The sequence below is a fragment of the Haliaeetus albicilla genome, chromosome 2, assembly GCF_947461875.1.
Source record: "Haliaeetus albicilla chromosome 2, bHalAlb1.1, whole genome shotgun sequence".
In the NCBI taxonomy this organism is placed as follows: Eukaryota; Metazoa; Chordata; class Aves; order Accipitriformes; family Accipitridae; genus Haliaeetus; species Haliaeetus albicilla.
In genome coordinates this window covers 46,943,182-46,970,793 of record NC_091484.1, presented here as the reverse complement: position 1 = coordinate 46,970,793, position 27,612 = coordinate 46,943,182, and the positions used below count along the sequence as shown (strand labels likewise).

The 27,612-nt window shown below is 41.2% G+C and overlaps 1 protein-coding gene and 1 long non-coding RNA gene across 18 annotated transcripts in view; one reads left to right on the top strand and one right to left on the bottom strand.

The window, feature by feature from the left end:
• Window positions 1–27,612, top strand: part of HDAC9 (histone deacetylase 9) — a 499,915-nt gene that overhangs the window by 193,840 nt on the left and 278,463 nt on the right. For 2 of the 17 annotated variants that reach the window (XR_011322675.1, XR_011322676.1), the window contains exons 1-2: window positions 16,509–16,664; window positions 17,139–17,201. The exons of 1 other annotated variant lie outside the window; for it this stretch is intronic. Coding sequence is in view for 14 of the 16 variants with exons in the window: in XM_069773812.1 (XP_069629913.1) it covers window positions 16,550–16,664; window positions 17,139–17,201 (178 nt within the window). In the remaining 2 variants the exon portion in view is untranslated. Of the gene's footprint in view, window positions 1–16,103; window positions 16,123–16,494; window positions 17,009–17,138; window positions 17,202–27,612 lie in introns of those variants that run through there. 14 more of the 17 variants (XM_069773840.1, XM_069773846.1, XM_069773861.1 and 11 more) reach the window with 13 other exon arrangements.
• LOC138688199 (uncharacterized) lies at window positions 3,775–8,336 on the bottom strand. The gene is made up of 3 exons (XR_011327255.1): window positions 8,179–8,336; window positions 7,754–7,898; window positions 3,775–4,091 (listed from the first exon to the last, which is right to left on the bottom strand). It is a non-coding gene; the product is annotated as an uncharacterized lncRNA (long non-coding RNA).

Here is a 27,612-nt window from a genome sequence, read left to right as displayed (position 1 = left end):
CACTTTCTACTCTGTTTTCCTGCAGTATCTATTTTAAATCTATATCTATTTCTGCTTTTCTTGTTTGTTTTTTTTTCATTTTACTGTTGTCTTTTGATTTGCTATTCTGCAGTCAAAACCTGTATGTTGCTGAGAACCCTCGAATCCATTTTCCTGTACCTCTTGGAAGGCACTTAGCATTTCTCAAGGTTAGGCTCAGCGTTAAAATCATCACAGTTGAGATTTGTTTCTAATTTTAGATGTGACACCATCTTTTGTGACATGATTTGGCCATGTTTCTGAGGAAGGGGTTAGGACAGGAACAGTCATATCTTTAGCCATGTATTTAATATAAAAGCAACAAAGATGAGGAAATCTCAAGGAGGTGATTTTGCTGGACTACTGTCTTCTGACTCTCATACAAATAAGAAAATATAAAGCGATCCAGGAACTTTTGCAACTAAACTGTCAGGATTTTCTTAAAATAAGGATGGAGTGGAAAATTGACATAATATTTATTAATTTTTATCAAATATGGAAAACAAGGAAACAGCTGGCTTGATGCAAGGTTTACTGATGATGGTCTTCTCAACAGCTCTAGTTGAGAAGAGTGTATTCATAGAGCTCATAAATGAGATCTCTGAGCTGAAGGCAATAATAAGTTGTAGGTGTGTCCTAACCTAGTTCATTGCATACCTCTAACATTGGCTCACAATGGTTATTTTAAGCTTTTCTTTTAATATAACCTAGTAATTTCTTTGCTATTTTTTGCTTAGTTGGTATAAAGCACCTGTAAACACCAGGGTTGAATGTCTTGGTAGAATGACAGACCTCACTCCCTTTTGTTATTGTTACTTCTAGAAAGTTTGTTTTATCATGAAAACAGACTGAGTCATTCAGATGAGCTTTTTTTAAAATTTGCGTGCTGCTATTATATCATCTTTTTGAGTGGCTTAGCTTTATACTGTTTGGCATAATGCTTGATGATATTTATCAATATTAAACTAGTAAGGGAGGACTGGTGCTAGTCTTGCAGATGCTTAGATAATTAATTTTGTGAGCTCCATTCAGTCCTATATGAGTGTAAGTGCAAGGCTGTAAGGTGCTTCAAAGTAAAATCTCCTATCGTTTCTGTAGTACCATCCATGTGCATTGTTCTTAAAGTAAAAAAATATGAAGCGTCCACCCATGAGAGCTCACTTTTGAAATGAAAATGTAAGCATTTAGTAGATCCTTATCAGATTTATCACATAAGACTGTCAAGGCAGGACGCACATGGCTGAAATATATGTGGTCTGCACAGCGTGATGCAGACTGAGGGGAAAGAGAGGAATAGTGAAAGGGTTGTAGTGAATTTGCAGACACTTTCCTGGTGATAGTCAGAAGATATGCTGAATTGGCTAAATGAACAGTGTTACTGTATGCCAGGTTTATTTGCTTGCCTTGAGCATGTTTTCAGCCAGGCACAGGAAAGTATCGATAAAGAGCTGAAGAGATACTAGAAATTTGGACATCTCTAATTTTTTTTTTTTTTTAACTAGATCCTAGACATATTTGCAAAGCTTTGCTGTAGGCTTTGCAAGCTCATCCTGTTTGGTGACGTGGAACATATGCTTTTAAGTCATTGTATCTTGGTCAGTCTCAGACTGATAAACAGTGTGGTTTTTCCCAAACTGCCATTTTTCTGTGTTTGTTTTTCTAGCAGGCTTCCAAGTTGCAGAGTAACTATCCCTGTTCTGCAACCACCTCCCCACTCCTCCTCCTTTTCTATTCAGGATGCAACTCCCTTGCTGTGCACTATAGGAAAAAAATGTTTTCTCCCATGGAATAAAAAGCCTACCTTTGTTTCATGTTAAAATGGTCTTTATACCTCCCTGTTTTCCATATAACAAAGGGTAAGACTGGCTCTGGGGAGATGATTACAAATGATGAATATTAAGTATAGAAGCCTCATAGTATGTTGTCAGTGTCCTTACATCAGTTTTGACATGATGAGTCTTTATAATCAAAAGGAAATGATGGGTTTTCGATGCTTTCCCTTTCACTTGCCTATCCATTGGTATTGCACCAATTTATAACATTAAAATTTCAAAGTCAGGAGTTGCGCCTCTTATTTGAATAGGTGGCAAAACAGGAGAGGTCTCTCCCTTTTCGTTGGCTTTTAAAGAACTAGACATTTCCAGGAGGAAAGAGACACAATGTTAGCAGCAACAAAATTTAAAACATGATGTGGGATGATTTCTGAATGCTATAACCACTATTGCCCTCTCCAGAAAAAAATGGAATGAGACATGACAAAATGGGCTGTGTTTGAAGTTTTCTTTGAATTTAAGGACTCAAAGGAAGAATTTCAGTAGTTGAGAAAACAATTTCTGCAGCATCTCTGTAGGCAGAGGAAAGATGAAAGTTTGCAAGTACAGTAAGAAAACAAGTGGTAAGGAACACATTCTGAATTGTATTTGATGAAGAATGTTCAGGCTGTTAATAAGAATAAAGAAATTGCAGGGTACAGTGTCTATTAAAGGATCAAAGAGTAAGAGACTAAATTGTGAAATACAGTGATAAATATAGACAGATGAAAATTAAAACAGAGAATTAGTGATCGGAAGCTTCTGGGAGGAGAGATTGTGGAGCACTCTTTGTAGGAAGTATAGAAAGCAAATACAAGAGAGAAAACAGTAAAAGAGAGAGGCATTTATTTATGCATGAAAAGAATGGGAGACCTGATAAATGTCTGACGTGAGCTGTTCTCTGAGGGCTGCTTTGCATCTGCTTTTTGAGTTCAACATTCAGCAGAGATTATAGCAGTTAAAACCCTGTGAAATGAAGTCCCAGTTAAAGGGTTTGGAATAAATATGACTTCTAATGATTGCAGGGTGTTTTCTTAGCTGGTAGCAGGTCACTGGAAGAGCTTTTCTTGCAGAAGCAGGCTGTCAGCGAGTCTGTGGAGGGTCTCCAAGCCCCTGGAAGAACAGGAAAGTAGCAGTGGTAGTACAGTTCCAGTACGAAGCCACAACCTCTTCTTTTATCTGATGGAAGGGGCACCTTATGTTCATCATCACAACAACAAGGCCTCTTCCAAATAATTTTTTCAGTCTGGATAGAAATATCTTGGCTGTATGTATAATCTCCATACCTATTCAGGTATAGAAGAAAAGAACCATATTACCTGGTAATGTCAGCGGTTTTCTGAGCAAAGGAGCTCGATTCCTTGTATTGACTTAAGGAGAGTTTTAAGCCAGCTGGTGGAAGAACAGCCAGGTATTTGGTCACTTCTTCACAAACAAGAGACTAGCATGGGATAAACCTCAGAACTGTGTTTTGTCTGAGATTTTAGTTAAGTGACGCATGGAGGGAGTCAACTTTTCAGTAGTGAATGAAAGATAGAGTTAAAGGAAGAAAGCAGGACAGAGAGGTTTATGTCTGCAATAACTGAAAAAAGACTAACAGCAAGAAAGGAAAGTCATAGAAAAAATGGTCATCAGTTACTAATTTTCTCTTGGAAAACACCATCCTTTTTGGTAGGAGTAGTAAATGAAGAAGGAAAGGATGACATTTATAAACATGGGCCCCACAACAACACAAAGACTGTTCTTCTGGTCAGTTTAAAAGGAATATCCTACAGAAATATTTACCCCTATTTGCAAGTGAGGTTTCCAGACTCATGGGAAGGGTACAGAGAAGACTGGCTAGTTTAATGTTGACTAGAGCAGAGGCAGTTTATCATGGTCAATCATTGTTCAAATATTCTCATGCCAAAAATAGACCGAAAACTAACTGACCATGCCAGGTCTGTGCTGGAGATGAAATAAAGACAGCAGGTGTGTATGTCCACAGCTTCAGCTGAATGGGGAAAAAAGTCCTTCAGTTGATCTCATTTATTCATCAATGCACAACAGATTCAGACAGAAATGTTTGCCCAAAAGCGTGTGTTTGTTTCTTAGTTGTTTATTTTTAATGCATTATCTTGAGCTAAAGTAGACAATTTTTTTCTTTAACATTAGGCATTTAGTGTCTACATGAGTGAGATTCACTGCTTGCCACAACTGTTGCTAAGCTGTCTTGTTTCTCCTTGTGAATGGAAATATCTCTTCAGGTGTAAGCCTGGGAACCTAGAGAGAGACATAAGAAACTTTTTTTAGCCGTGTTTTTTTGCAAGTGGCAATATTCTGTTTACAGAACTATATAGAATGTTCTGAAGAAAAGGACAAGTTAAGGGAACACAGGTAAAAACATAAAGCTTTTGAAATATGAAACAAAGCACAGGCTTTTTGTCCTTGTCTCTAACTTTTGAGGAAAAACTGGCTACGCTTGTGGTTTGGGGAAATCACATGCAATTTTATTTTGGTAATAATCAGCTATCTGAAAAAATACAGGTTTTAAAAAGCATTGACAGTCATGGATAGTAATCAGAGCATTGCCAGTTCCCTGTGGAAGGACACAGATTACCAGTTCCTAACTGACTGTGTGCTGTAGAAGTAGTTTGGCAAAAATATTTTGGCCTAAAGAAAGTGTATGTTCTCCACTTCCACAATGTTTGAACTCCCTTAAAGCACTTGTCCTCTAAATAGTAATGTGAAATATACTGCTGTTTATTCCCATTTGACAGATGGGGACCTAGAACACAGAGTGTTATGGTGTCTCTGATCACTGGAAATCTGTGACCAGTGCTCAAGACTACTAAATTCTGAGTGCCCTAACAACCAACTAGACTGTGGTTTGGGTTTTTTTTAAACATTCATTAACCATTGTTCATGGGCACTTTTAAGAAATATATGATGAATACATAGATGTAAAAAACTTCACATGATCTTTTTCAGTGTTACTACAGGAAAGCTAGAAACCTATAAACAAAACAAACAAACAAAAAACCAATGAAACAAAAAAAATCAAATAAAAAAGGTCCACCAGGGTTTTGTATGTATCTAGCAGGTATTGCAGATTTTCTTCTTGGTACTGCCAGACTAAGACTGCTGCAGGTCTCACTTTCTGCCAGTGAAGAATTACATTGCCTCAGGTAGAGGGATGAATGTTACCTTGTCAAATATGGGAACAGGCCATCCGTGCAAGTCAAAAATAGATTATTGGCTCCGCATGACAGTGAAAGGCACGAGACATACTTAGGCTGGTTTGCTCTGTTGTATATGAAATCACGTAATGACGCTGTACTTTCCAAGAGGACAAGGATTCAATCCTCTTTCAGATTGGATAGGATATTATCATATCTTGTCTCCAAAATGAAAATTTGAGAACTGTATTATTAATTGTAACGATGGGAAAAATCAGTTCTTTTCAAGTTTGTGTGTCGAGCAGAATGACATATAACAAGCCTTACTGTGTATTATTTATCTCTTGTGCAGACGATAAAAATAAATGTAAAGCTTATCAAATGGAGTGGCTAAATGATATGGATTGTTTATCAGCCTGTCCTGTGATGCCAGCAGAGTTGGGAACGTGCCTTTGCCCTCTCAGTGCACAAATGGCATGCCCTGATTGCTGCCTCCTCTAGGACAGAAAAATTGTGCACTGGTGGGGGAGTTTTGCACGTGAGCATTAAAAGACGTGGAGGAAGCAGAGTCTGTTAGCTAGTCAAAGTCTTAAGGTAGCCTAAATTTAGTCTGAAATTTTATGAAAAGTAAAGGCATCAGCCGAAGTCCTGTAGAAGTTACTTAACCCAATATTCCATTTTCTGCATCATTAGAAAATACAGTTTGTACTGTGTAGAAACTAATTGAAGAATACTGTTCTCCTTTTCAAAGGAGACCTTAATTGTTTATTTAACTAATGCAGTTTAGAGCTATACCATTATGACTCCAAATTCTTAGAAACTTGAGTTTTTAAAAAAGCTTTGTTTATGGAGTTCTAAGACTTTTTTTTCTCCTTAGTGTTCAAAATACATCTGCTGTAGACTTTGTGCTTATCTTTAAATGATATTGGCTAGTTTGGGTAGTCAATTACTTTGATTATATATATTGGCTTGGTAATATAGATTTTCTGTGATTTATCAATCTCTTCAAGATGCAAGTGATCCTGTTGTGCCACTGGTGGATAGAGTTCTGGGATAGTATAGCACAGTCAGGAGTACTTTGAACTCCTGTCACTGTGCTTCTGGCTTGATGAGGCAGAGGACCTCATGACGATAAAAAATTCTTGCTCTTCTTGCTTGAGCTTTTGGGTTCTTACTTTTGTTCCCTGTGCTTTTTGAGCTGCATTGGAAAACTGATCTGATTTCCCTTAGAATGAAAGAATAAATACACATAAAACCTTGCCATGCTGGACAAGGACAGGAGAGGAGTAGGAGCACATACGGAACTCCTTAATGTGGTGTTGCCAGTGAAGCCCCTGCGTCCCATCCAGGCAAACATCAATCTACTGTTTAGCAGTGCAGTGGTGCCAAGACTGCTGCAGTAGCTGGTTTGATTTAGATGTTCCATAAATGTGTTTAGTACACATCGTCTTATTTAAGACATGGTCTTATTTAGGACACTTGTCCTAAATAAAAGCATTTGTGCTGGGGAAATGGTTATCCTCAGATTCATGCACTGCCTCAAAACACGGAATTTCCCAATGCCACTTGAGAAGAAATGGCTGAAGGAGCTACTATGCTCATTCAGTCCAGCCTTCCACAGCTGCAGGTCACTCTGTAGGGGTTATGTAGCCACTAAGGGACTACTAACCATCTCTATACCTTCTTTCTCTCCTCGCACCGCAAAAGTACACACAAACCCCCTTAGCATCCTGTGACAAGCTTATGGTCTTTGGATCAGAAGACGAAGTATCAGAAAACAGCTGAGTGCCAGAAAAAGAGTATGAGAAATGAAAGCAGTTACCAAACTTGTTGGTTGCTGGTGTCTGCAGTGCTAAATAACTTGGCAAAAAACGAGATGGGAGCCACAGTACTGTAGAAGACTGACTGATGAAATATTTCTGTTGGCAACCATCCTAGTGTATTTCTAGCCTGAAATTCTTGTTGGTAGGTATGCCTCGGATATTTCCCCTTGCAAATATAGTTAGTTGCTCAACTTCTCAACTCATTCATTTTCTGATGGGTCCCAAAATAGCATACTGCCTCTCTGAATTGCTGGAGGCTTTCTACTGCATCTGAGAGGACACTAAATGAACAAAAGTGAGTCTAATGATTTAGGCCCCAAGTCAATAAAGTACTCGATCATGACATGTTTTAAGCTAGACACTTGCTTATGTACCTTTCAGCTTTATTTTTTTTTGTTTACATCAATGTATGTGCACTTTAGTATTTCAGCTGTGGTGTGTGACACCAGTAGCTGAAAGTGCGTTGTTTATCTGTTTATATTTTTATATACACACACACGAGACTTACACGTATAAGGTCTCTATGAGAAATACACTTTGTATGCCTGAAAATAGTGATCAAAAGAGAATACTGTGATTAGATAGCTTACAGTAGCATTTTCTTTGAAGTTGTCTAAATAAAACGAGCTTACTTCAAGTAAATTACTCCTTAAATGTAAGGTTGTCACATTTGTGTCTAGTCCAAAAATAGAGACAAGTGTTTGTTTAGAATGGTAAGCAAATTAATATTGTATAGCATGAGGATGCTATTTTTAGAAGCATTCTTACTGGCGATTAAAAAGAAAACACTAAAGCTTGAACAAACTTAAGCCTGTTTCATCACACTGGTAATTTATTTATGTGGGGGTCTTTCAGCCATATTATTACAGTACATCCATTTTTAGTTAAGGCAGTGCCCAATTTTGCTGCACCCCCTTGTCAGATAACACAAAACCAGACTTACAACATTAGTTATCTTCCTTTGTCTTCTGAGACGTAGAAAGCTTCCTTGGTCATGGCAAATAAACCATTTGCGAACTGTATGTGCACTTTCTGGTTGTCCAAGTTTTCTGTCTCCACCTTTTTAGGTTTTCTTTTTCACTGGAATTCTGGCAGAGGTAAGGAAAGGAGACGGAGAATACAATTAAGGTTTAAGATAGTCTAGGTTGTGATTTATTTATTCATTCCTGTGGACACAGTCCACGGGTGATACCTGCTACCTTGAAGAGTCTAGCTTTTATCGCTGGTTACTTTTAGCCAGAACTGCTGCTTAGCCTGTGTGCAGCATTATTTTGTGGGCTGCTGAAAACGCACTCAATTTTTTGTAGACTAGTGATAACACTTTACTTGCATTAATTTCAGATCTAAAATGAAAAAATATATTCAAACCTCAGGGAAATGTTCTTAGCAGTTTATTTCATTGGCAGCTGCTTTAACAAGCAGGGGAACGGGCTGGAAATGAAGTGCAATATAACATACACAGGCCAGTCCATCCATGACTGATGACTTACTTGAGGCCTGACTTGTGATGATGTAGAACCTCTGATTTGTTGTTGACTGAAAGGTTATGTTTTCCTGCCATTATCACCTATCCTGCCATCCTGTTCTCTCAACCACCAATCAACAGAATATGAAGTGCGTAGATGACTGCCATAGAGCTATGCTATTTTTAGAACAGGCCCTGAGCCCAAGTTTGATCCTATATTTTGACTGCTCAGTAGCTTAAGCTCATCTAAAACAGTCTGTCATCTCTGCTTGTGGCATTGGGATTCCATCATTTGTGAGTTACTTTTTGTTTATTAATTCATTTTTGACTGCCCTTTCCCAGCAGCTCTTCGGATTGAAGTGAACATAAGAGCTTTCCCCTGCCATACCTGATTAGAGTTGATTAGAACGGGAGTGTTGTATGAACATGGATACAGTGTATGTTCTTCCCGATTCCCCATGCTTTCAATGCAAATTATCAATTCTGTCCTGTGCATTTTTTTTAGCCATTGCATAGTGGTTTGAGGCTCAGAACAATTTGGCAGGTATTTTGTGAACACTTCTCCTTCCAGAAAACTGTGGGGCTTGGGACCAGCCTTGCCCCTTTGTCCTACAGAGCTTGAGCACTTAGTAGCCCCTGGCTGCTAAGAGCCAGAGATGGGGCAGGTGAGGGATGCGTGGAAGCAGTAGCTGCAGCTGCCTGCAGCTGCCTACATCTGCCTGCTGAGGTGTGACTTTTCTGGGCGCTTGCTGTAGCCTCCCTCTTCATTTGTTTCATCCCTACTATGGGACAGACTGCCTAGCAAAATGAAGGTTGCATGATCTGCTTAAATGAGCTTGAAGTATGGATAAAAGCCTTCTTGGGGCTGATTCTGGCCTTAGGAACACCAGTTGGATGCATGTATATACAGAAGTCAAGTTTGTGACACATTTTGGCAGTATCATAGTATATTGTAAAGGTATTTTCGATTACAGTAAGTAGCTGCATTAAGATTTTCAAGGTGGTTTACTTAGCTAAAGGGAAGGGTTATATTTAGTTGAAATGTGTTGTAATTTTCCTTTCAGAATTATGAAACCTTGTTTTCAATTGTATTTTGATTTTTTTTCTCTTTTGCAGTCTATAAATTTGTTGCTTCCACAAGGAAAATTAAGATCATGTTGCTCCTTGGGAGAAATCCTGGTTCTACTGAAGTCAGGCAAAATAATTACAGTTCACCCCCTGAAGTCACAGTTTCATCCTTCTAGCATTGCCCCAAATTCACCAGCACAGTAAAAACAGCTCCCAAGCTGGTGTATCGATAACATTTTGGTTTGTGGATCTGTTCATTATCAGAGTTCAAGATGAGTAAGAATTTAGATGAAAACTGCATCTGGGTTTACTGAAACATTTTGAAGAAAACAGGAGAGGACCAGGACTGAACTTCGCTACCATCGTGGTCCAGCTAACCAGGAGGGTTTTGTATGGTTTCATAACAACATTATTGATCGGCATGAGATGTGACCTTTTCATAGCGCAGTAGCTGTCAATTTGTTACTGCTCCCAGAGGCATGTTTGTGCATGTAACGCTGTTTCTCCATGTGTTTGAATGCTCCCCAGAGGAGCTGGGAGAGGAGGGAGATCCCAGCAGGCAGCGCAGCAAGAGAGACTGGTGTGTGCCCACAGCCCAGCACCTGGCCTGGCATCTCAGGTCTGCTCCTTGGCCCCCCACACATTAAAGGAGGCCCTTTTTAGTGCTTTATGTAAAATATTTTTTCTTGGCCAAGCTTCCAATGGCTTGTAGTGGCAGTTCTCTAATCATATATATTGTTTGGTATTTAAGAAAAGTCTTACTTGCTTCAAAATTTAACAGAGCAATTGTCTCAATCTACAATGGGTGTCTATCTACTATAAATTTACTATAGCTTTATAGGGCAGTTGTAGCATGTTATGTAAAGCCCCCTTGTCCCTCCATGAATCCAAGTCTGGATTTAGAAAGACCCTACTTTTGAGATCTAATTATTTGACTTAAAAGGGCAGCTTTGAATAGCAAAAGAAACCGAACACTTTGTGGTTGGTTGGTTTTATTTTTTCCCCACAAAGACCTTTTTCCCAAGATGTCTGCAGTGCACTCCATTGTGCTGCTCTTGTAATAATTATCAAATCTCATAGGAAAATAAACATATTTTGGACTTAAAAAAAAAAAAAAAAGGCAAAACTCACACCTCTGCTTTTCGGGAGAGGATGATTTAAAAGAAGAAAACTATTTCTGATGTAGGAATAATTATTCTATTAAGTTGTTATTATTGCTATCAGTTAAGCAATAATTCTTACTAGTTCTTAATCAGTTTGGAGGTACTCCTATGATCACTGGGTCTGACCTGTCTAACTTGGAGTCCTACAATAAAACCTGCCTTAAGTTTGCCCTATAGAAGTGTTAGAGCTTTCTTTCCAGAGGAACAGCCACTATTGACGTAAAGCTCATTTGTAAGTTGCTGCAGTGGTTAAAATGTGTTTAAAATGTGTGCCCACTTCTGGCTTGATTTTTTCTAATTGATGGACTTTTCTTAAAGCCTTGTTTCTTAAAATACAGAGCATTTCACTATACCAGTGGACATCTTGTCCTGTGTATATATAGACAGTGACAAGCCACTCCTAAACATCTTCAGTAAACTTAGTATTTCAGGCCTTTGATTTTCCATTTCCCAATGGTTTTCCAAACCTATTTTATGCTCATGGCATGTCTATCCATCCTAATTTTTTCAGCATACTTCTTCAGGTATCTATACTGGAACAAGTTACAGTATCCCAAGAATATTCTCTTTGGTGTATGCATATCACCTCACTACTGTTACTCAATATAACCTTGTTTATATATCCAAGGATTTTATTAGCCTTTTTGGTCCCAGTGTAATCCTAGGAGCTCATATTTAGTTAGCTGTCTTCTACTATGATCCTAAATCCTTTGCATAGCCATTGGTTTTCACAATGCACTTCTCCAGACAGCAAGCATGGCCTACATTTCTTGGCTTATATCCCAAAAAGCACTTAAACCCAGGCATATATTACAAGCCAGGGATGGTGTTCCTCTTGGTTCTCCAGCCATAGGGACTTAGTATTCTGTCGTCCAGGAACTCTCAGTGTCCAGGTCGGTTGATCTGACCTGCCAGACTACCGGCATCAGGAAATCCTGTGCAAAACACTGTATGGAGGTACAGATTATCTGCTCAGTAGACGTGCAACAAGCTTGAAACGCCTGAATTATGCTGAACGTATTGCAAGCTATCATATGTTATGTGCTCTAGGGTTCTTTTATGTATGTCCATCCAGGTGTGTCTGGTGGAGCTAGACATGGCAGACGCAGTGCACGTATGCACTAATGTCTCTCTAAGAAAGCCAGGCATAACCATGGAAGACCCAGTAAATCTCATGTTGCTCGTATCTCTACTTGCCTCATTAATGGCATTAAAGGGGCAAAGTGCTTTGCTGGTCTGAGGCATTTATTTGTCAATATCTGATGTTGCTTTTGACTACGTGGCTTGTATTGTTTGTATGCAGTTTACCTCAGCCTTGCCGCAATATGCGGAGATTTTAGTTCCAACCTGATAAATAACTGTCAGCAGAATAATTGAATTGTGTATGTATTTCCTAACCTAAATATTATTTATTTATTTGATAGCTGTCTGTGGTTTTTTAAATTATTTGAGCTTTGTGATTCAGGAAAGTACCTTTGAATTTATGAAGCCCTTACGCATATGCTTAACTTAAGCTTCATGCTTATAATCAAGTACATGTTGTTGAGGTGTTGTCCTGAATCTAGGGCTTAATTTCTAGCAGTCTTATTTACATGAACAGAAAGGCATATTTTAAGAGGAGAAAGAAGTGATAAGTCATCAGCTAGTTCCGAAAACCCTAAGCTAATTTGCATGAGAAAGATGCAAGGCTCTCTGTATTGTTACATGAGAGATGGTAGACACCCATGCATTTATCTAGCTTGGCACTCCTTATCCTCCAAACTTTGTAAAGTTTTAGTCTCTCATTGTTTGTCACAAAATCCCCTAAAGCTACAGATAGGCCTTTCTTTGTCCCAGAAAATTCCTTTGAAGCTTGAATTCAGCTTAAACACGTTAGAATCTCAGTTTTCTCCTCGTTTGAAAAATGCCCATCATGTGGTTTCGTGGCACTGCAAAGAAAAAGCAACATGTATTCCTGCACAGACAACGCCAAAGGCTTGCTACACAGAAAACTGATCAGAGACATTCCCACACTACATCTTTCCAACCAGAGCACGTGGATTAAGTAATCCATTTTAACTCCCCCAGGGGCTTGGAATACGGTCCCTTAGTTCCAGAAGGCAGCAGAACCAGACCACTTGAGCATCTCCCCTGATTTCTTTCTGCTCCCAAACCATCTGCTTCTCTGTGGTAATAGTCTTCTGCTGTTCGTTAACCTAGTTAATCCTCTAGCATAAGCTGTAGTAATTTATGCTGGATGTTTGGGTTTCACGTGGTACTAATGGTATCTAATGAACTGTGACTACAGAAACATCTGTTCTATACAATAGTTAATTTTTTTCTTTTTTTAATCCAGTGATTAGATATGCAAAAAGTAGTTAGGAGCTCTTTAGGCTGCAAAGATTAGAAATCAAACCTTCAGTACTGAAATAGGCCAGATTTAATACTACCCGTGCAACCTTAATTTAGCTCCCACATTTTTATGCATTGTTTGGTATCGATGCATATTATTACTTGCTGAGTTTTCTCTTGCAAAATGAAAAAGGGGCTGAATGGGACACCTGTAAGACTGTGGTATCCTCATTTAAGCATACAACTACAAGCTAGAGAACATATCTTTATTTAATTTTGTATGTAATATTTATATGATACAATTGAGCAATATGGTGGAAAAATCTATTCAAGAATTCATTTACAAGTAATAAAACTGCAAAAGTTGAAACTAAGCTATTAATATTAATGAAGGCTATGCTCCAGAATAACATGAGTGAGAGATGGGATATGCTAAAAACAACCAGTAATATACTGTTTGTACTTAAAAAGGAAAGTAAGAAGAGAAAAGCGCTACTTAATTATAATGTTGCCGAGTTAATAATGCAGTAGAAATCTTAGCTCTTTCTAATTTGAGTGCTTAATTTCTCAGTCTTAATGTTGCAGTAATGTGGTTTCCAGATTTAATTTCCTTATATTTATTTGTTTTTAACAACTCAGAAAGAAAATAAGAGAAACACATTGTGAAACCCCTGTAATGAGATCTTAGTGCTACTAACATGCCTTACGTTTTCCATAAAGTTCCTGATTGCATTTAGAGTTACCTCTGCAGCACTAAATCATTTCAACAGTTTACTCTTACCTCCAGTGTCATTAAAGTTCTCCAAGTTTAGGAAATGCATTTGAAAAAACAGAACAAAAACCCTCATGTTCCTGTATGAAAATGTCACCTTATAACATCCATAGCTTTAAAAATAAAAACCAGATTTTCTTCAGGCATGAACCCTTTATCCTTCCCCTGTGGGACTCTAAAGGAGCTATTTAAACTCATGTGATCACTCAGTTAAAGGCTGGGCTGACTCAGCAAAGTGTTTAACTATGTGCTTAAATTCTATTGCGATCAATAGAATTTGAGCATGTGCTTAAATATTATGTTGAAAGGGGATGGATTTACACACGTGTTTTAAAGCTAAGCATGTACCAAAGTAGGCCCATAATACATCGAAGCAAGTCAGAAGAATTCAGGTTGTAAAAGCTCTACATTTGGGGTGACTGACTTCATAAGTAAAATATTTTGATATAATTTTTATATATCATCTAAAATATAAAGCACAATGCTGTAGTTATTATGGTCTGTGAATTAGCTAACATAGGATAGTTTATGTGTCTGTCAGTTTAAGATACGTATGCCAAAATTAAGAACGCTTGCAGCTAAATATCTGAACGTACATTTTCTACTCTTGAAGGTAGTTTGCTTTTATTTAGTTACTGAAGTATTTGAAGTCAATTAGAGCTGTGAATACTATCTTTAAAAATGCAGCTGCGTATATAAGAAGTTATAAGCACGTATGGGTACCTAATACCAGGATTCTACACGCTACAGCTTTCCGTGTTCTGACCTGTTTTTAACTTATTCCTGCAGTGTTTCCCTGTAATACGAGACTTGATTATTTTGAGGTGCTGAATGACTAAACAGGGTCATGTTCTGGTTGGCTCAAGGGCATAAGCAATTCCACTTTTTTATTTACTTCTGACTATAAAAAGCTTTTGCTGCATTAGAGAAGATTTCTGTTTCTACTGCTGATCCCCCCTGCATTCGTGTTAATCGTCTTCTGCCCTGTACCGTGAAACTGCCACGTATTTCCCACAAAACATTTGGGTATTTTTGTTTTCAAGAGAAAATGTTCACCATACCAAATTGTCAGCTGCCATTAGTACGATGGTATGTGTGATGCTCATCCCCAGTCTTGCACTGTTACACCCTACCTGTCGCTGTGCTGCCCCTGCCCATGCCCCTTGGCAGAGCTGGGTGTATGCCATCTGCGGGGCTTCGCTGCATCCCTGGGAGGAGTGCTCCTGGGGAAAAATGGGGAGAGGGAAGAGAGAAGGCAAGGAGAGGGGAGTGTCGAGCAGCAGTAGGTGCTAACTTGAGGATCCTGCAGGGGAAACCCTGTTGGGAGCTGCTGCGGTCTCTGCCTCTCCAGGGGACAAATCCTAACTCTTCAGCGGGACCAGGTAATTTGGCACACAGAGGAAGCAAAGGTTTGGGCTGATGGAGGAGACTTGAGCCACAGACCTCCTAGGTGCCATCAAGTATCCAAACGTCACAGGAGTGTCACAGTACTTTGTTAGTGTGAATCTTTTCTTCAGTAAACCGATTGAGAAGTTTAAAAAAAAAAAAAAAATTGCCTTTGGCTACGATCTGTTGTGTTAGTTGAAGAGCAGACAGACAATCCTTCACCAAAAGGCAGAACCGAGCCTCAAGTATTGGGCAGATTCTTGTGTCTTCAGGAGCAAAATAGTGCTGGAGATAGTTGAGAATTTGGTGGATTTCTAGAAAGCTCCGAGACGACCTCTGTATTGGCTTCTTGATTACAGTGAGGAGTCCTGTCCCTGTGGCCATTGTTGCTCCCCTAGAGCAGGGACATGGAAGGGGACTCGTAATTTTGGTAGGTGAGTGGTCAGGCCGCTCTATCGGGTATGTAGGTAGTGACAGGCTGTGTAACAAGTGCTACGAGGCAGGGCAGGACCCATAGGAGTAAAGCACCATCTGTAACAGTGAAATGAAACTTATCTACCTGTAGGTATATCAATCAGCAAAGAAGATACACAACTTTTGAGATATCATTATGAAAAATAAACTTCACATAGTATGCGTGAAACCTGCCAAGACGCAGAAGAGCATGCTGCTCTTGTCTGATACGCTGTCAAACGCTGCTCTTCTGAAACCACATCATCTTGTAAAACTGAGAAAGGCGCCGTGCAAATTGCCTAATGCTTCTAAAAATAAGTGTGAGCTGCTCAGCCCCTCTCCAAATTTTAGCAAGTCAACCGAATAGTGCATAGTTGGTAAGCGTGTCTAACATGCTGTGCCACAACTGGTGACTTACTATAAGAATTATATCAAGCGTGCTAAATACGGAAAGGCTGCTTATAACTGCGCGCACAAAACCCGGTCCCTCATTAACATCTGCCCCCACCTTCTGCTCCCCTCCCCAGCCCGATTAGCTTCAGAAATCGCCTCTCCCGAGGCGGCTGCAGGTCCTGCAGGGAGCAGGCAGCAGCCCGGCTCCCCCGCCAAAGCCAACTGCGGCGTAGCCAGAGAAACGGGCAGCAAAAATAGAACAGCAGGATGGCTGCGCGTGGGTGAGGCAGAAACCACACTGCCAGCAAAACCTCCCGGCGTTATTTTAGGACTGATACAGAGGCCGCGGCGTTTTGCTCGCTTTTCACAAAATACTCCCTGGGGGAGGGCGAGGAGGGAGAGGGGCGCGAGTCGCGGGCGAGGAGCGTTTCTGCCCCGCTCCCTGCCTTCCCTTCCTTCCTCCCTCCCCGGCTTCTCCCACCGAAACGGGCTGGGCAGGGGGAAGGGGTTAATCTCGCTCGAGGCCGAGCAGCGGAGGGAGGACGGCAGGCAGTTTGAAAGACGGAGACTGGACAGCTGTGTTTGCTGTGGTATTTTTAAACGCATTAATGCAGGCTCCAATCACCCGGCCATGCTTGACCTATTTTTGGCTCAGGCCGGCCATTGTTCTATTTCTGCCGCCGCTGGGCCACGCGGGTGTCGATTCAAATGCAAATGAGTTATCGCTGCTGCTCCCGCCAACTTCGTCCAGCCGCCCGGCCGAGGGAGAGCCGGCCAGGGAGAGGAGAGGGCCGCGGGGACAGCAGCACTGGTTCGGGCTGGGGTAATTCAGACTAAACCCTCGGGGCCTCCCGGTCCCTGGAAAGGTGGCTGATTTGGTTTGATGGTTTTTAAGAGGCTGTGTTCCCCCCCCCCCCCGCCCTGCCAGAAAGCCCGAAGCGCAGCGATATTTCTTCATTTCTTCTTCCACCTGCCGTTGGCTGCCCGAACGCAACTGCTCCAACTCGGCAGCGCACAGCCCCCTGCGCGCTCACGGCTCCCTTCCAGCGGGCGGGGGCTGCCGAGCGTGGATTTGGGGGTTTTTCCCTCTCCCGATAGATACTTGTGCAAGTCCTTAAACGTTGCTAATTGCCGAAGCATATTATCTTACAACCCTCGCTGGAGGAGGTAGGACCGCAGAGGGTCGTGCCTGACGCCCCTGTGCAAGTGCAGTGATGAATCTCTCGTGTAGCTGAAGTGCAGACCAGTTGGAATATGCTGCAAACAATTTACGAGAGTGAATCGTGTTTTTCCTCAGATGGGGTTTCTGGACGTGAACAGCTCTTGGCTCAGCAAAGAATGCACAGTATGATCAGCTCAGGTAAGAGACAGCTCTGTACCTCAGACTTCAGTGGCTGACTGGGAAAATACAGCCTAGCACGACAAGAAAACACCCTTCCTTTAAAGAAGTGACTTTATTTTTGTGGGCTTTATGTAAGCTGTTGTTAAATAATTATGGTAGTATGTCAGATAGCAGCTGCTGCTTCTGCGGGGAGTTTGTCTCCTTCAGTCTGCTGCTTTCCAGCCAGAGCAAAATGCTCGGAACTGAAATCTAGTTTGGGATTCCTTGTTTGTTTTGTTGCGTGGTTGCAAAATGGGGCTCGTGGTACAGGCTTATTCACAGAGAGAGGCTTCCTCAGGCAGACCTTGTCAGGAGGATGCAGTTAGAGCCCCTCATAGGCAATTCTGGTCATATGTCTATTGTAAACAGGATTTGGTCTTTCTGCGAGTTTCCTTTCCTCCAGTTTGCATATAAAGAGAGTTTAATACTAATCCCTTTCTCTTTTCGTTACAGTGTTACTTTAACATGTCTTTAATATGCATGGCTTATTTTGATACTTTAAAAATATTTGTGAACCTGGCAATGGTAGTCATATGTAATGACTCACTGAGATGTAAATTGGATGTCTTTTTTAAAGAAGGTATTTCAAAGCTGCTCTGAAAGAACACTGGATGTTTCCTTATGTATTTGAAGCTACCCTTGTATTTTCTAGTTTCTTTGCTAGCTGTGTTTGAAACCTGCAGATGATGTACTGAGGATGAATTAAGTTGGAAGAATTGTTGCCATTCAGATAAAGTGTCAATTTAGACAGGCTAAAAAAGTCAAAATTTCAGGTTACTCTTGCCCATTCTCTCTTAAATTCTGTGAAGTCCAGTTCTGTTTTTATTGGGCTGAAACTCTTGTCTTTTGAGGCAAAATGTTATCTGTTTTGTACCTTTTTATTCCTAGATTTCTGACTTTGTTTTTCATAATGTTGGCTTTATAGAGGACATATATGTAGAATGGAGGGTGAATTGTTTACATGTACTTTACTCTTAGTTTACCCCCCTTTTTGTTTTGCTTTTGCTTTCACAAAACTTGGCAGTGCTTCTCAGTTTTTAAGATTAATTATGTGTGTAGACCACAGCCCTCTTCACATATTGCCTGGTTTGGTATACCTGTTGAGCCCTTGTTTGTTTGTTTTTTAAAGAAAAACCCTTTCCTTTCCTGCTTTATAGAAAAAGAACTTAAAGGTTTACCTGGGTTTCTTACATACAATTTTAGAGCAGATTTCTAGTTTCAGATATGAAAATAAATTGTGAGAGATTGTGTCAAATGGTAATATCTTTCCTGTTAGAAAAGACAGATATGTCTTAACCTCATGATTAGTATTTTTCAATATAGAAAGCCAAGGCTACCTCATAATGATTATAGATTGAAGGAGGGAATGAGAGATTGAAAAGCTGTTATGTGCACCTTAAAATAATGAGAATAACCTAAGGGGAATGGAGACTTCCAACAGGTAATGTTTAAGATGGGCAATTTTTCTATTCCTTTATAAAGCTGCTGGGTTGGTTTGTTTCTTTTTGCATGTCTCAAAGAATTTATTATTCCCCTAACTTCTTAGAAGAGATGTTGATCACCAATTGCAGTTCCTATGTCAAGGACAGAAATCAGGTGAAAGGCTTGTTTACAAATAGGAACAATGAAGCTCTAGCAAAGACAGTGGGTAAAAGCAGAAGTTTTCTCTGAAAGTGCTATCGTTCTGCAAAGCCACCTACAGTGTTGACCTCTTGCTCAAGAATTACTGCTTTTCTCTGGTTTTCCTGAGCAGCTCAGCAGGTGTCCAGTGCTTTTGTGTTGGTGACAGAGATAAGACTGCTTCCCCTCCCTCCAGTTTTTTTTTTTTTACATACTATGTCAAGTTGAAGTTAGCTATACACAAGTGAAAATCTGGTTTTTTAGCTCACTATGCTACCTTGTAACTGCCAACTAATGTTGCCTGAGAAATAGCAATTTTCTCATTTGAAACACAAGAAAGGGAGGTAATTTTCTGTAAGTTTATAGCTCTCCTTTTCTTCACTGGAGACAAGAATATCATGTAACAGCAGGTTCTTATCTGATACTACATTAGGCCCATATAACATGCACAATTTCCCCTGTACCACCAAGTAGAATAGAGGGGGTTTTTAGACTTTAAAAAAAAAAACAACAAAAAACCAAAACCAAAAAACAAAACAAAACAAAACAAACAACTGTTTCAAGAACATTATCCAGGTAAAAGATGTTTAAATATTTATTCTGTAGAACAAAAAAATATTCCTCAGTGTTTCTGTTGGCCTTTAAAATACACAACTAGAGTGCAAGTAGTTGACATTATACATAGTCTGCAGTTTAATTCATGTCACATGAAACCACAAAGCCTGGTACTGTGGTCAATTACCTTCAGTCCCCTCAAGTTCAGGGTCTTGCAGGATCAGGCATGGTAACTTTTCAGGTATTGTCTCCCTCTATGCTGCATATAGGGGAGAAAGAAATAGCCAGGGTATGATGATGTGCTCTAGTGTTTGGAGTAACTAGAACCAATCATTTAAATTTTGTTTATCGCAGTGTCCTTACTTTAAAGTTATCTTCACTTACATGTATGTGTCTTTTGCTCGCGTAAAAAAGTTGCACATATTTAAGCACAGATTCCTGAACATTCACACTCTGTACTTTTGATATTCTTGAATTCTTTGAAGCAAGCACAACTTAAAACACTCAATGGATTTTTAGATTTGCTAGTTTCCAGATGCAAAGGGCATGTATTATGCAACTCTGATTTTAAACTGGGCTGGAGCCATCCCCAAAGAGGACAGATTCAATGGCCAATGGATATGTATTTGCAAAGCAAACGATCTGAGGAATTTCTGACAATTGCAGGCATAGGAAATACTTCTGTCATGTGAAGCAGTTCTTCTGGTATTCCCTCAATTACTGCTTTGCCTGTCTGTCTCCATCCCTGCTCGTAAATCATACTATGAATGAGATGATCTGGATAGGTACCAATCAAATGTCTAATTATGAATGGAGCGATCTAGATCGGCACTGACTCAAGAAGCTGTGTAATTTGCAGACACCTACACCTTACTGCAGAGAGCAGTTTCAGCTATCTTGAGAAGACTGAACTAGATTCTCCCATATGGTACTGTTGCTCTAAAATGCAGCAGTAAGTGCCGTGCATCTTTTTTTAAGAAAACAATGCTGGTGTATTCTTATTTGATAACATAATTATTTTAGTTTCACGATTTAAAGAGTAGATCTGGAGTCTAAAGCCTCTTGTTTAGCTGGAATTACTATTTAACTATGCTGTTGCTTTTATTTTACCCCAAAAGTCTCAACTTCCATGTCTGTGCAATTCCACAGCGGACCCTAGCATTCAGCTGGCCTTACTATCTTACCACAATACAAGTAATAATCTGTAAATGCTTGAAAAAAGCATTTGGTGCAGCACAGTTCATGGCAAGAATGCTCATTAAAATGTAGTCAATAAATAACTAATGCAGGGCTACATTACTCAAATAGATGTCACTTGTGTGAAGGAGAAGAAAGAACCTACCTAGCCATGGTGTCTGCAGATGTGGAGCTTTAAGAAGTACTGCCAAGTTCATTAACTTATGGTGGGTTTATATACTGAGCTGTTTTTCCAAAGGGTAAGTTTGCTACGTTTGCTTTAGTGGCCATATTTTGATATACAGCCTTGCACTGGCCTGCCTAAATTCCGTCTTGGCTTTTATTGGATAAGGCATCCTCTCCTTCCTGCCCAAAGCTGTTGTGTTGAAAAATCAAGAGTTCAAGGAGATCTTGAGCTTAAAGCCTTGGCTCCTCACTGAGTTGAGAGGTGACCTGAGCAAGTTACGCAATCCTGCTTAGGTCAGCTAACCGTTCTGTGAAATATGGAAAATGATACCTGTCAGGGTCAGGAATCTATAGAGCAAAACTACTCTAAAGGGAATATAGTGATTTAGAATGATTAATTTGATTGACTTCATCTATCTACAGGCTTGCAAAACACCTGCAATTTCACATACGTAGTAAGTGAACATAGTCGCAGCATTTTATTCTCTGCACCAGACCAGAAATTCCAGCTCTGTCACTTGAATATAAATGACGGAATCAATGCTACACGCATCATTTACGTGGGTTGACAGGTCCTCATAGGCTATCTTCTGTAAACCCTGATGTACAAAATTTATCTCATACGTTGTATCTATCATGTGGCCGCATGACCACGTATACAAGTTTGTACACATGCATTTATATTGCCTTCAGGGAAAATTCTTTGGTATTTGCTCTCCCATTTTTTTCTGGCCAAACAAAACTTTCACCTGCTCAACCGTTCCTGCAGAGAGACTCCAGAAAGCAAATTCATTTAAAGGTTTGCTCTGATATTCATAAAAACTTGTCATATTTGCATATCTGAATTGGGTAACGTAAACTTCTTACAGATACAAAATGTTGCATATGTGGTATCTCAGGCAATAACTCTTCAGAGAGAGCAAGAATGAATATGCCAAGCTTTTACTTTGTGATTCTCTTCAGAGTAATGAAAAAATTGAGTGTGAAAATTCAGTTCAGGGAAGTTCTGCATAACAGCCAGAGAGGCTTTTTCAATGCCTATTGTAAAGGTGTGATGGGTTGACCCTGGCTGGACGCCAGGCGCCCACCAAAGCCGTTCTATCACTCCCCCATCCTCAGCTGGACAGGGGAGAGAAAAATATAACAAAAAGCTTGCGGGTCGAGATAAGGACAGGAGAGATCATTCACTAATTACCATCACGGGCAAAACAGACTCAGCTTAGGGAAAATTAGCTCACTTTTTATTACAATTCAGCCAGAGTAAGGTAAATGAGAAATAAAACGAAATCTCAGAACACCTTCCCTCCACCCCTCCCTTCTTCCCGGGCACAACTTCACTCCCGGATTTCTCCACCGAGCCCCCCAGCGGCACAAGGGGGACAGGGATGGGGTTTACGGTCATCACATGTTATTTTCTGCCGCTTCACCTCCTCAGGGCGAGGGCTCGTCACACTCTTCCCCTGCTCCAACGTGGGGTCCCACCCACGGGAGACAGTCCTCCACGAACTTTCTCCAACGTGGGCCATTCCCACGGGCTGCAGTTCTTCACGAACTGCTCCAGCATGGGTCCTTTCCACGGTGTGCAGTCCTTCAGGCACAGACTGCTCCAGCGTGGGTCCCCCACGGGGTCACAAGTCCTGCCAGAAAACCTGCTCCGTGGGCTCCTCTCTCCACAGATCCGCAGGTCCTGCCAGGAACCTGCTCCAGCGCAGGGTTCCCACGGGGTCACAGCCTCCTTCAGGAACCCACCTGCTCCGGCGTGGGGTCCTCCACGGGCTGCAGGTGGATATCTGCCCCACCATGGACCTCCCTGGACTGCAGGGGGACAGCCTGCCTCACCAGGGTCTTCACCACGGGCTGCAGGGGAATCTTCGCTCCGGCGCCTGGAGCATCTCCTCCCCCTCCTTCTGCACTGACCTTGGTGTCCGCAGGCTTGTTTCTCTTACATGTTCTCACTCCTCTCTCCGGTGGCTGTTTTCTGCGTCCCAACTTTTTTTTCCTTCTTAAAAATGTTATCACAGAGGCGTTACCACTATCACTGATTGGCTCGGCCTTGGCCGGCGGCAGGTCCGTCTTAGAGCCAACTGGTATAGGCTCGCTCTCTCTCGAACACAGGGGAAGCTTCCAGCAGCTTCTTACAGGAGCCACCCCTGTAACCCCCCCCCGCTACCAAAACCTTGCCACATAAAACCAATACATTCCACCCCTCGCCTCTGTGTATCACATTTTTAAGAAATATCATTAAAATCTACATTCATCACACAAAATCTTCACTCACATTAACAAAAAGAATTCCCCACACCAAAATCAAAATAATATCATCACAAAACCGACAAAAAGTGGACAATTTACACACATTCCACCCCTTGTCCCTTCACCACAATTACAACAATAAAATTTCCCCACTCATCAAGCAGCTCTTAACTCTCTAGCTGCGTTCAGTCCATGTTTTGCCCGTTACCTCTCTCAATTACTATCCTTATCTCAAATTCCTCACACTGCCCGCATTCTCCACCAAAAAGACTGTGATGGGTTGACCCTGGCTGGACGCCAGGCGCCCACCAAAGCCGTTCTATCACTCCCCCATCCTCAGCTGGACAGGGGAGAGAAAAATATAACAAAAAGCTTGCGGGTCGAGATAAGGACAGGAGAGATCATTCACTAATTACCATCACGGGCAAAACAGACTCAGCTTAGGGAAAATTAGCTCACTTTTTATTACAATTCAGCCAGAGTAAGGTAAATGAGAAATAAAACGAAATCTCAGAACACCTTCCCTCCACCCCTCCCTTCTTCCCGGGCACAACTTCACTCCCGGATTTCTCCACCGAGCCCCCCAGCGGCACAAGGGGGACAGGGATGGGGTTTACGGTCATCACATGTTATTTTCTGCCGCTTCACCTCCTCAGGGCGAGGGCTCGTCACACTCTTCCCCTGCTCCAACGTGGGGTCCCACCCACGGGAGACAGTCCTCCACGAACTTTCTCCAACGTGGGCCATTCCCACGGGCTGCAGTTCTTCACGAACTGCTCCAGCATGGGTCCTTTCCACGGTGTGCAGTCCTTCAGGCACAGACTGCTCCAGCGTGGGTCCCCCACGGGGTCACAAGTCCTGCCAGAAAACCTGCTCCGTGGGCTCCTCTCTCCACAGATCCGCAGGTCCTGCCAGGAACCTGCTCCAGCGCAGGGTTCCCACGGGGTCACAGCCTCCTTCAGGAACCCACCTGCTCCGGCGTGGGGTCCTCCACGGGCTGCAGGTGGATATCTGCCCCACCATGGACCTCCCTGGACTGCAGGGGGACAGCCTGCCTCACCAGGGTCTTCACCACGGGCTGCAGGGGAATCTTCGCTCCGGCGCCTGGAGCATCTCCTCCCCCTCCTTCTGCACTGACCTTGGTGTCCGCAGGCTTGTTTCTCTTACATGTTCTCACTCCTCTCTCCGGTGGCTGTTTTCTGCGTCCCAACTTTTTTTTCCTTCTTAAAAATGTTATCACAGAGGCGTTACCACTATCACTGATTGGCTCGGCCTTGGCCGGCGGCAGGTCCGTCTTAGAGCCAACTGGTATAGGCTCGCTCTCTCTCGAACACAGGGGAAGCTTCCAGCAGCTTCTTACAGGAGCCACCCCTGTAACCCCCCCCCGCTACCAAAACCTTGCCACATAAAACCAATACATTAGGTTAGGTAGAAAAAAATCTGGTGCTTCATAGTACTAGCTGAAGTTTTTGAATTAATTGTTATGGAAGAGTAAGGTCTTAGCCTTAACAATACAGCGAGCAGAGACAAGCAACACAGACCTGCAGGTCTTTCATGGTTAAAATCTCACTGGTTTTGAGTAGAGGCTCTGCCCAGTAATGTATGCTGGACAAGACATTGGTTATGAATTCAGCTGAACAAAAATGTGGCAAAATGGAATGAAGCTGCTTTTTTTGTTTTGCGTTATTGAGAAGACATTGAGTACAGACCAATGTTGCCAACTTCATGTGCCCTCTAATGCTGTAATGCTGCTTTTTCTTTCTTTCATTTAAGTCCCAGCTTCTGGAGCTGTGTGCTTACCTGACAATCTTACTTTGTATTAGAAGATACATGTATAGGTTGTGGGAAAAGCCTGGAATAAGAATTTCAAACTATAAGATTGACAACAATAGCAAGCTGCAAAAGCTGGAAAGTAAATAAAAAAGAATGCAGAACATAATTTCAAAACCTCTTTGAGCATCTTTCCTGATACCATTAAACACTGCATTTAATACAGAGGCTCACCAATACTGGCACTAGGACACTAGCTCCCTTCTCTTTGGTGTGTTGAGCTAAATCACTTTACTGGAAAAGAGCTTTTTACTTCAGCTGTTTATTATTTTAGCTGTTAAGCTTTAGAACACCTATTGGTTTGCACTGCACTCACATGCACACAGTTTCAGCCATAGTCTTCCCTCCTGTAAAACTATGTATAGAATCAATTTAGTTCATTAAGATTTGCGTTGGATATTAGGAACACTTGTAACTCTTCCTACTACCAGAGCTTTAATCAGACCTCTGTCTGTACCGACTGCCCAGCCCCTTTCTTCTGCACAGTCTTTGCAGGGAAAGCAAAAGCTGTGAGAAAGCAGAATAGATAGCCTGCAAACGTGTATATACAGATTAATTTCAGGTTTTGGTATGATGGGGACTATGGTGATGGGAAAGGTTTCAGGTGTCATTGCATTTTAACCTTTCCCAACTACTGTCGTGGGTGCATTTTTTGTATGGTGGGTACAATGCAAAATATTGTAGAGAAACTAATTGGCAGATATTATTATTAAACACATGAAAATCTAAAATGCCCAGTTCTGTGGATCTCTTTAACAGGCTGACTCCTCTGGGTCAGTTATTCTTAGCCTAGTTATTTTCATCTTATGGCATTACAGGTCTAAGATTAGCCTGTTAGGCGTTATCATGCCATCTGAGTTACCTCCTAATATAACTGTACACCGGAATGATTATTTATAGACAGAGCATTCTGTCATTTTTGCTTTATTTCTGGTAGTTTAAATAAAGAAGAGCAACATTCAAGAAAAACCACAGATTCCTTCCTGCTGCCAAAACAACATGATAACTGCCTGCAGAGGGGCAGGGATATTGTTTAAAATGTGTGCTTGCAGCAGATGCAAACATCCTCTTTATCTCCCCCACTTCTATTAAAACGAGGTACCTCAGGGTACCACCGCTCCTGTCTCTTCTGGAGGAGGGAGAGGGGTGCCAGATCGATGTACTGAACAACGGAGAAGATGGGGTTGTGGTTACTGAGAACAAGGATATCCAGGTGCTATTTTTAGGGGCTGGCACCGTTAAGCTCTGTGTTCAGTGTGAACATGTTACATATGCACACAGCTCCTCCAAAATGGACCCCTCTAGTTTTGTTACATAAAAGTGATGTCTGCTGATCAATTAGCCTTCTAGGTGCTTTTCACAGACATAACAGGAAGCTTCAGCAAACTGACACGTTTTTAGCAAACCATTCTTTATGGCTGCTTCACAAACATTTCTGCTCACTGGAAAAACTCGAATTCTAAAGCAGAGTTATCATTCAAAAACACAGTGAGGCATGTTCTCTCCTAGGGAAGTTCACTGGGATCTTTGTGCTTGCATGTGTTTAACTAGGAGCAAGCTTTTAGTGACAGTTTAGTAAAGAGCAGCAAAAATAGTGAAGTGGCAGATTGTCAGCTGGGGTGTTGGTGCAGCTTCTGACTGTCGTTGTTGCTCAGGAAGCTGGCAATTTATAAAATAGTGAAATGTTAATGGATTTTAATTTTCTAATGAACTCCATCTTTCCTTTTTTACCTTTCTCCTCTAAATAAATGGCGTGTTTCTGTCATTGTGCACATTCAGGGTGTAATCAGGGGGCACCTGATTTGTTCTACTTCACAATGTTACCAGTGTAAAAAGGCTTGCAAAATCGGTGGAAGCCTTTGCATGGTTGAATGATACGGTGCTGATTTAACTCCCATTATATAATAAGCAGCTCGTTTCTTTTTGTCAGGCTGGCAGTTCTGTGCATGACTGTAAAGGTACTTTGGCATTTAGCATAATCTGAGCATAGCCAACACATCTGTTTTTTTGTTTTGTGTCTCCTGGTTGTAAACTCCTTCCAGCTTGTGGAGTATACAAACACGACAAGAGCTCCAAGAATTCAAGCCCTTTGTGGATGAATGTGCTTGAAATGCAGGATGCTTTATTCTAATGATAACACGTTCCTTCTAGTAATGAAACTGTGTATCATCAAAGGGAGACAAGAGAAGGAACGGAATGAATTCTTTGAAAATGCCAAATATAAAAATCATGTTTTTACAGTTAAAGACTATTATTCTCTTTCATGATCCCTGTGGTTGAAGGTATGCATGCCACAGGGAGGAACCACAGCTGTTCAATTTCAGTGAAGTCTGGAATGGAATAATGAGGAAGCTTAATGTTAATTTAATAATTTCCCCCAATTGTTCTGTTCTTAATCCAAGTTTCCTTTTTCCTTCTTGGTGCCCAAGGCCACCACCTTGTTGGTGTTGCGCAGTAGCAGTATGAAAGGGAGTAGGGAAAACAGACGTTTAGTTAGTGTTCAATCTTACATAGCCACTCTTTTTGGTGTTTGCTACTCCTGTTTACATTTAGTAAAATGTTAATGATGGTCTTTTATTTACCTGTTCACAACTCCTTTTCTTGCAGAGACAGTAAGTTCTTAGTTCTCTTCATCTACTTGTTTGATCTCTAGATCAACATCCCTATTGAAGAACATGTGTTTTTCCTAAGCCTTGTGAAGTCTTTTTTCCTTTGGATACAAAAGAAGTAAAACTCCTGGACTGTTCAAGTTTTTGATACGCTAGTTTGA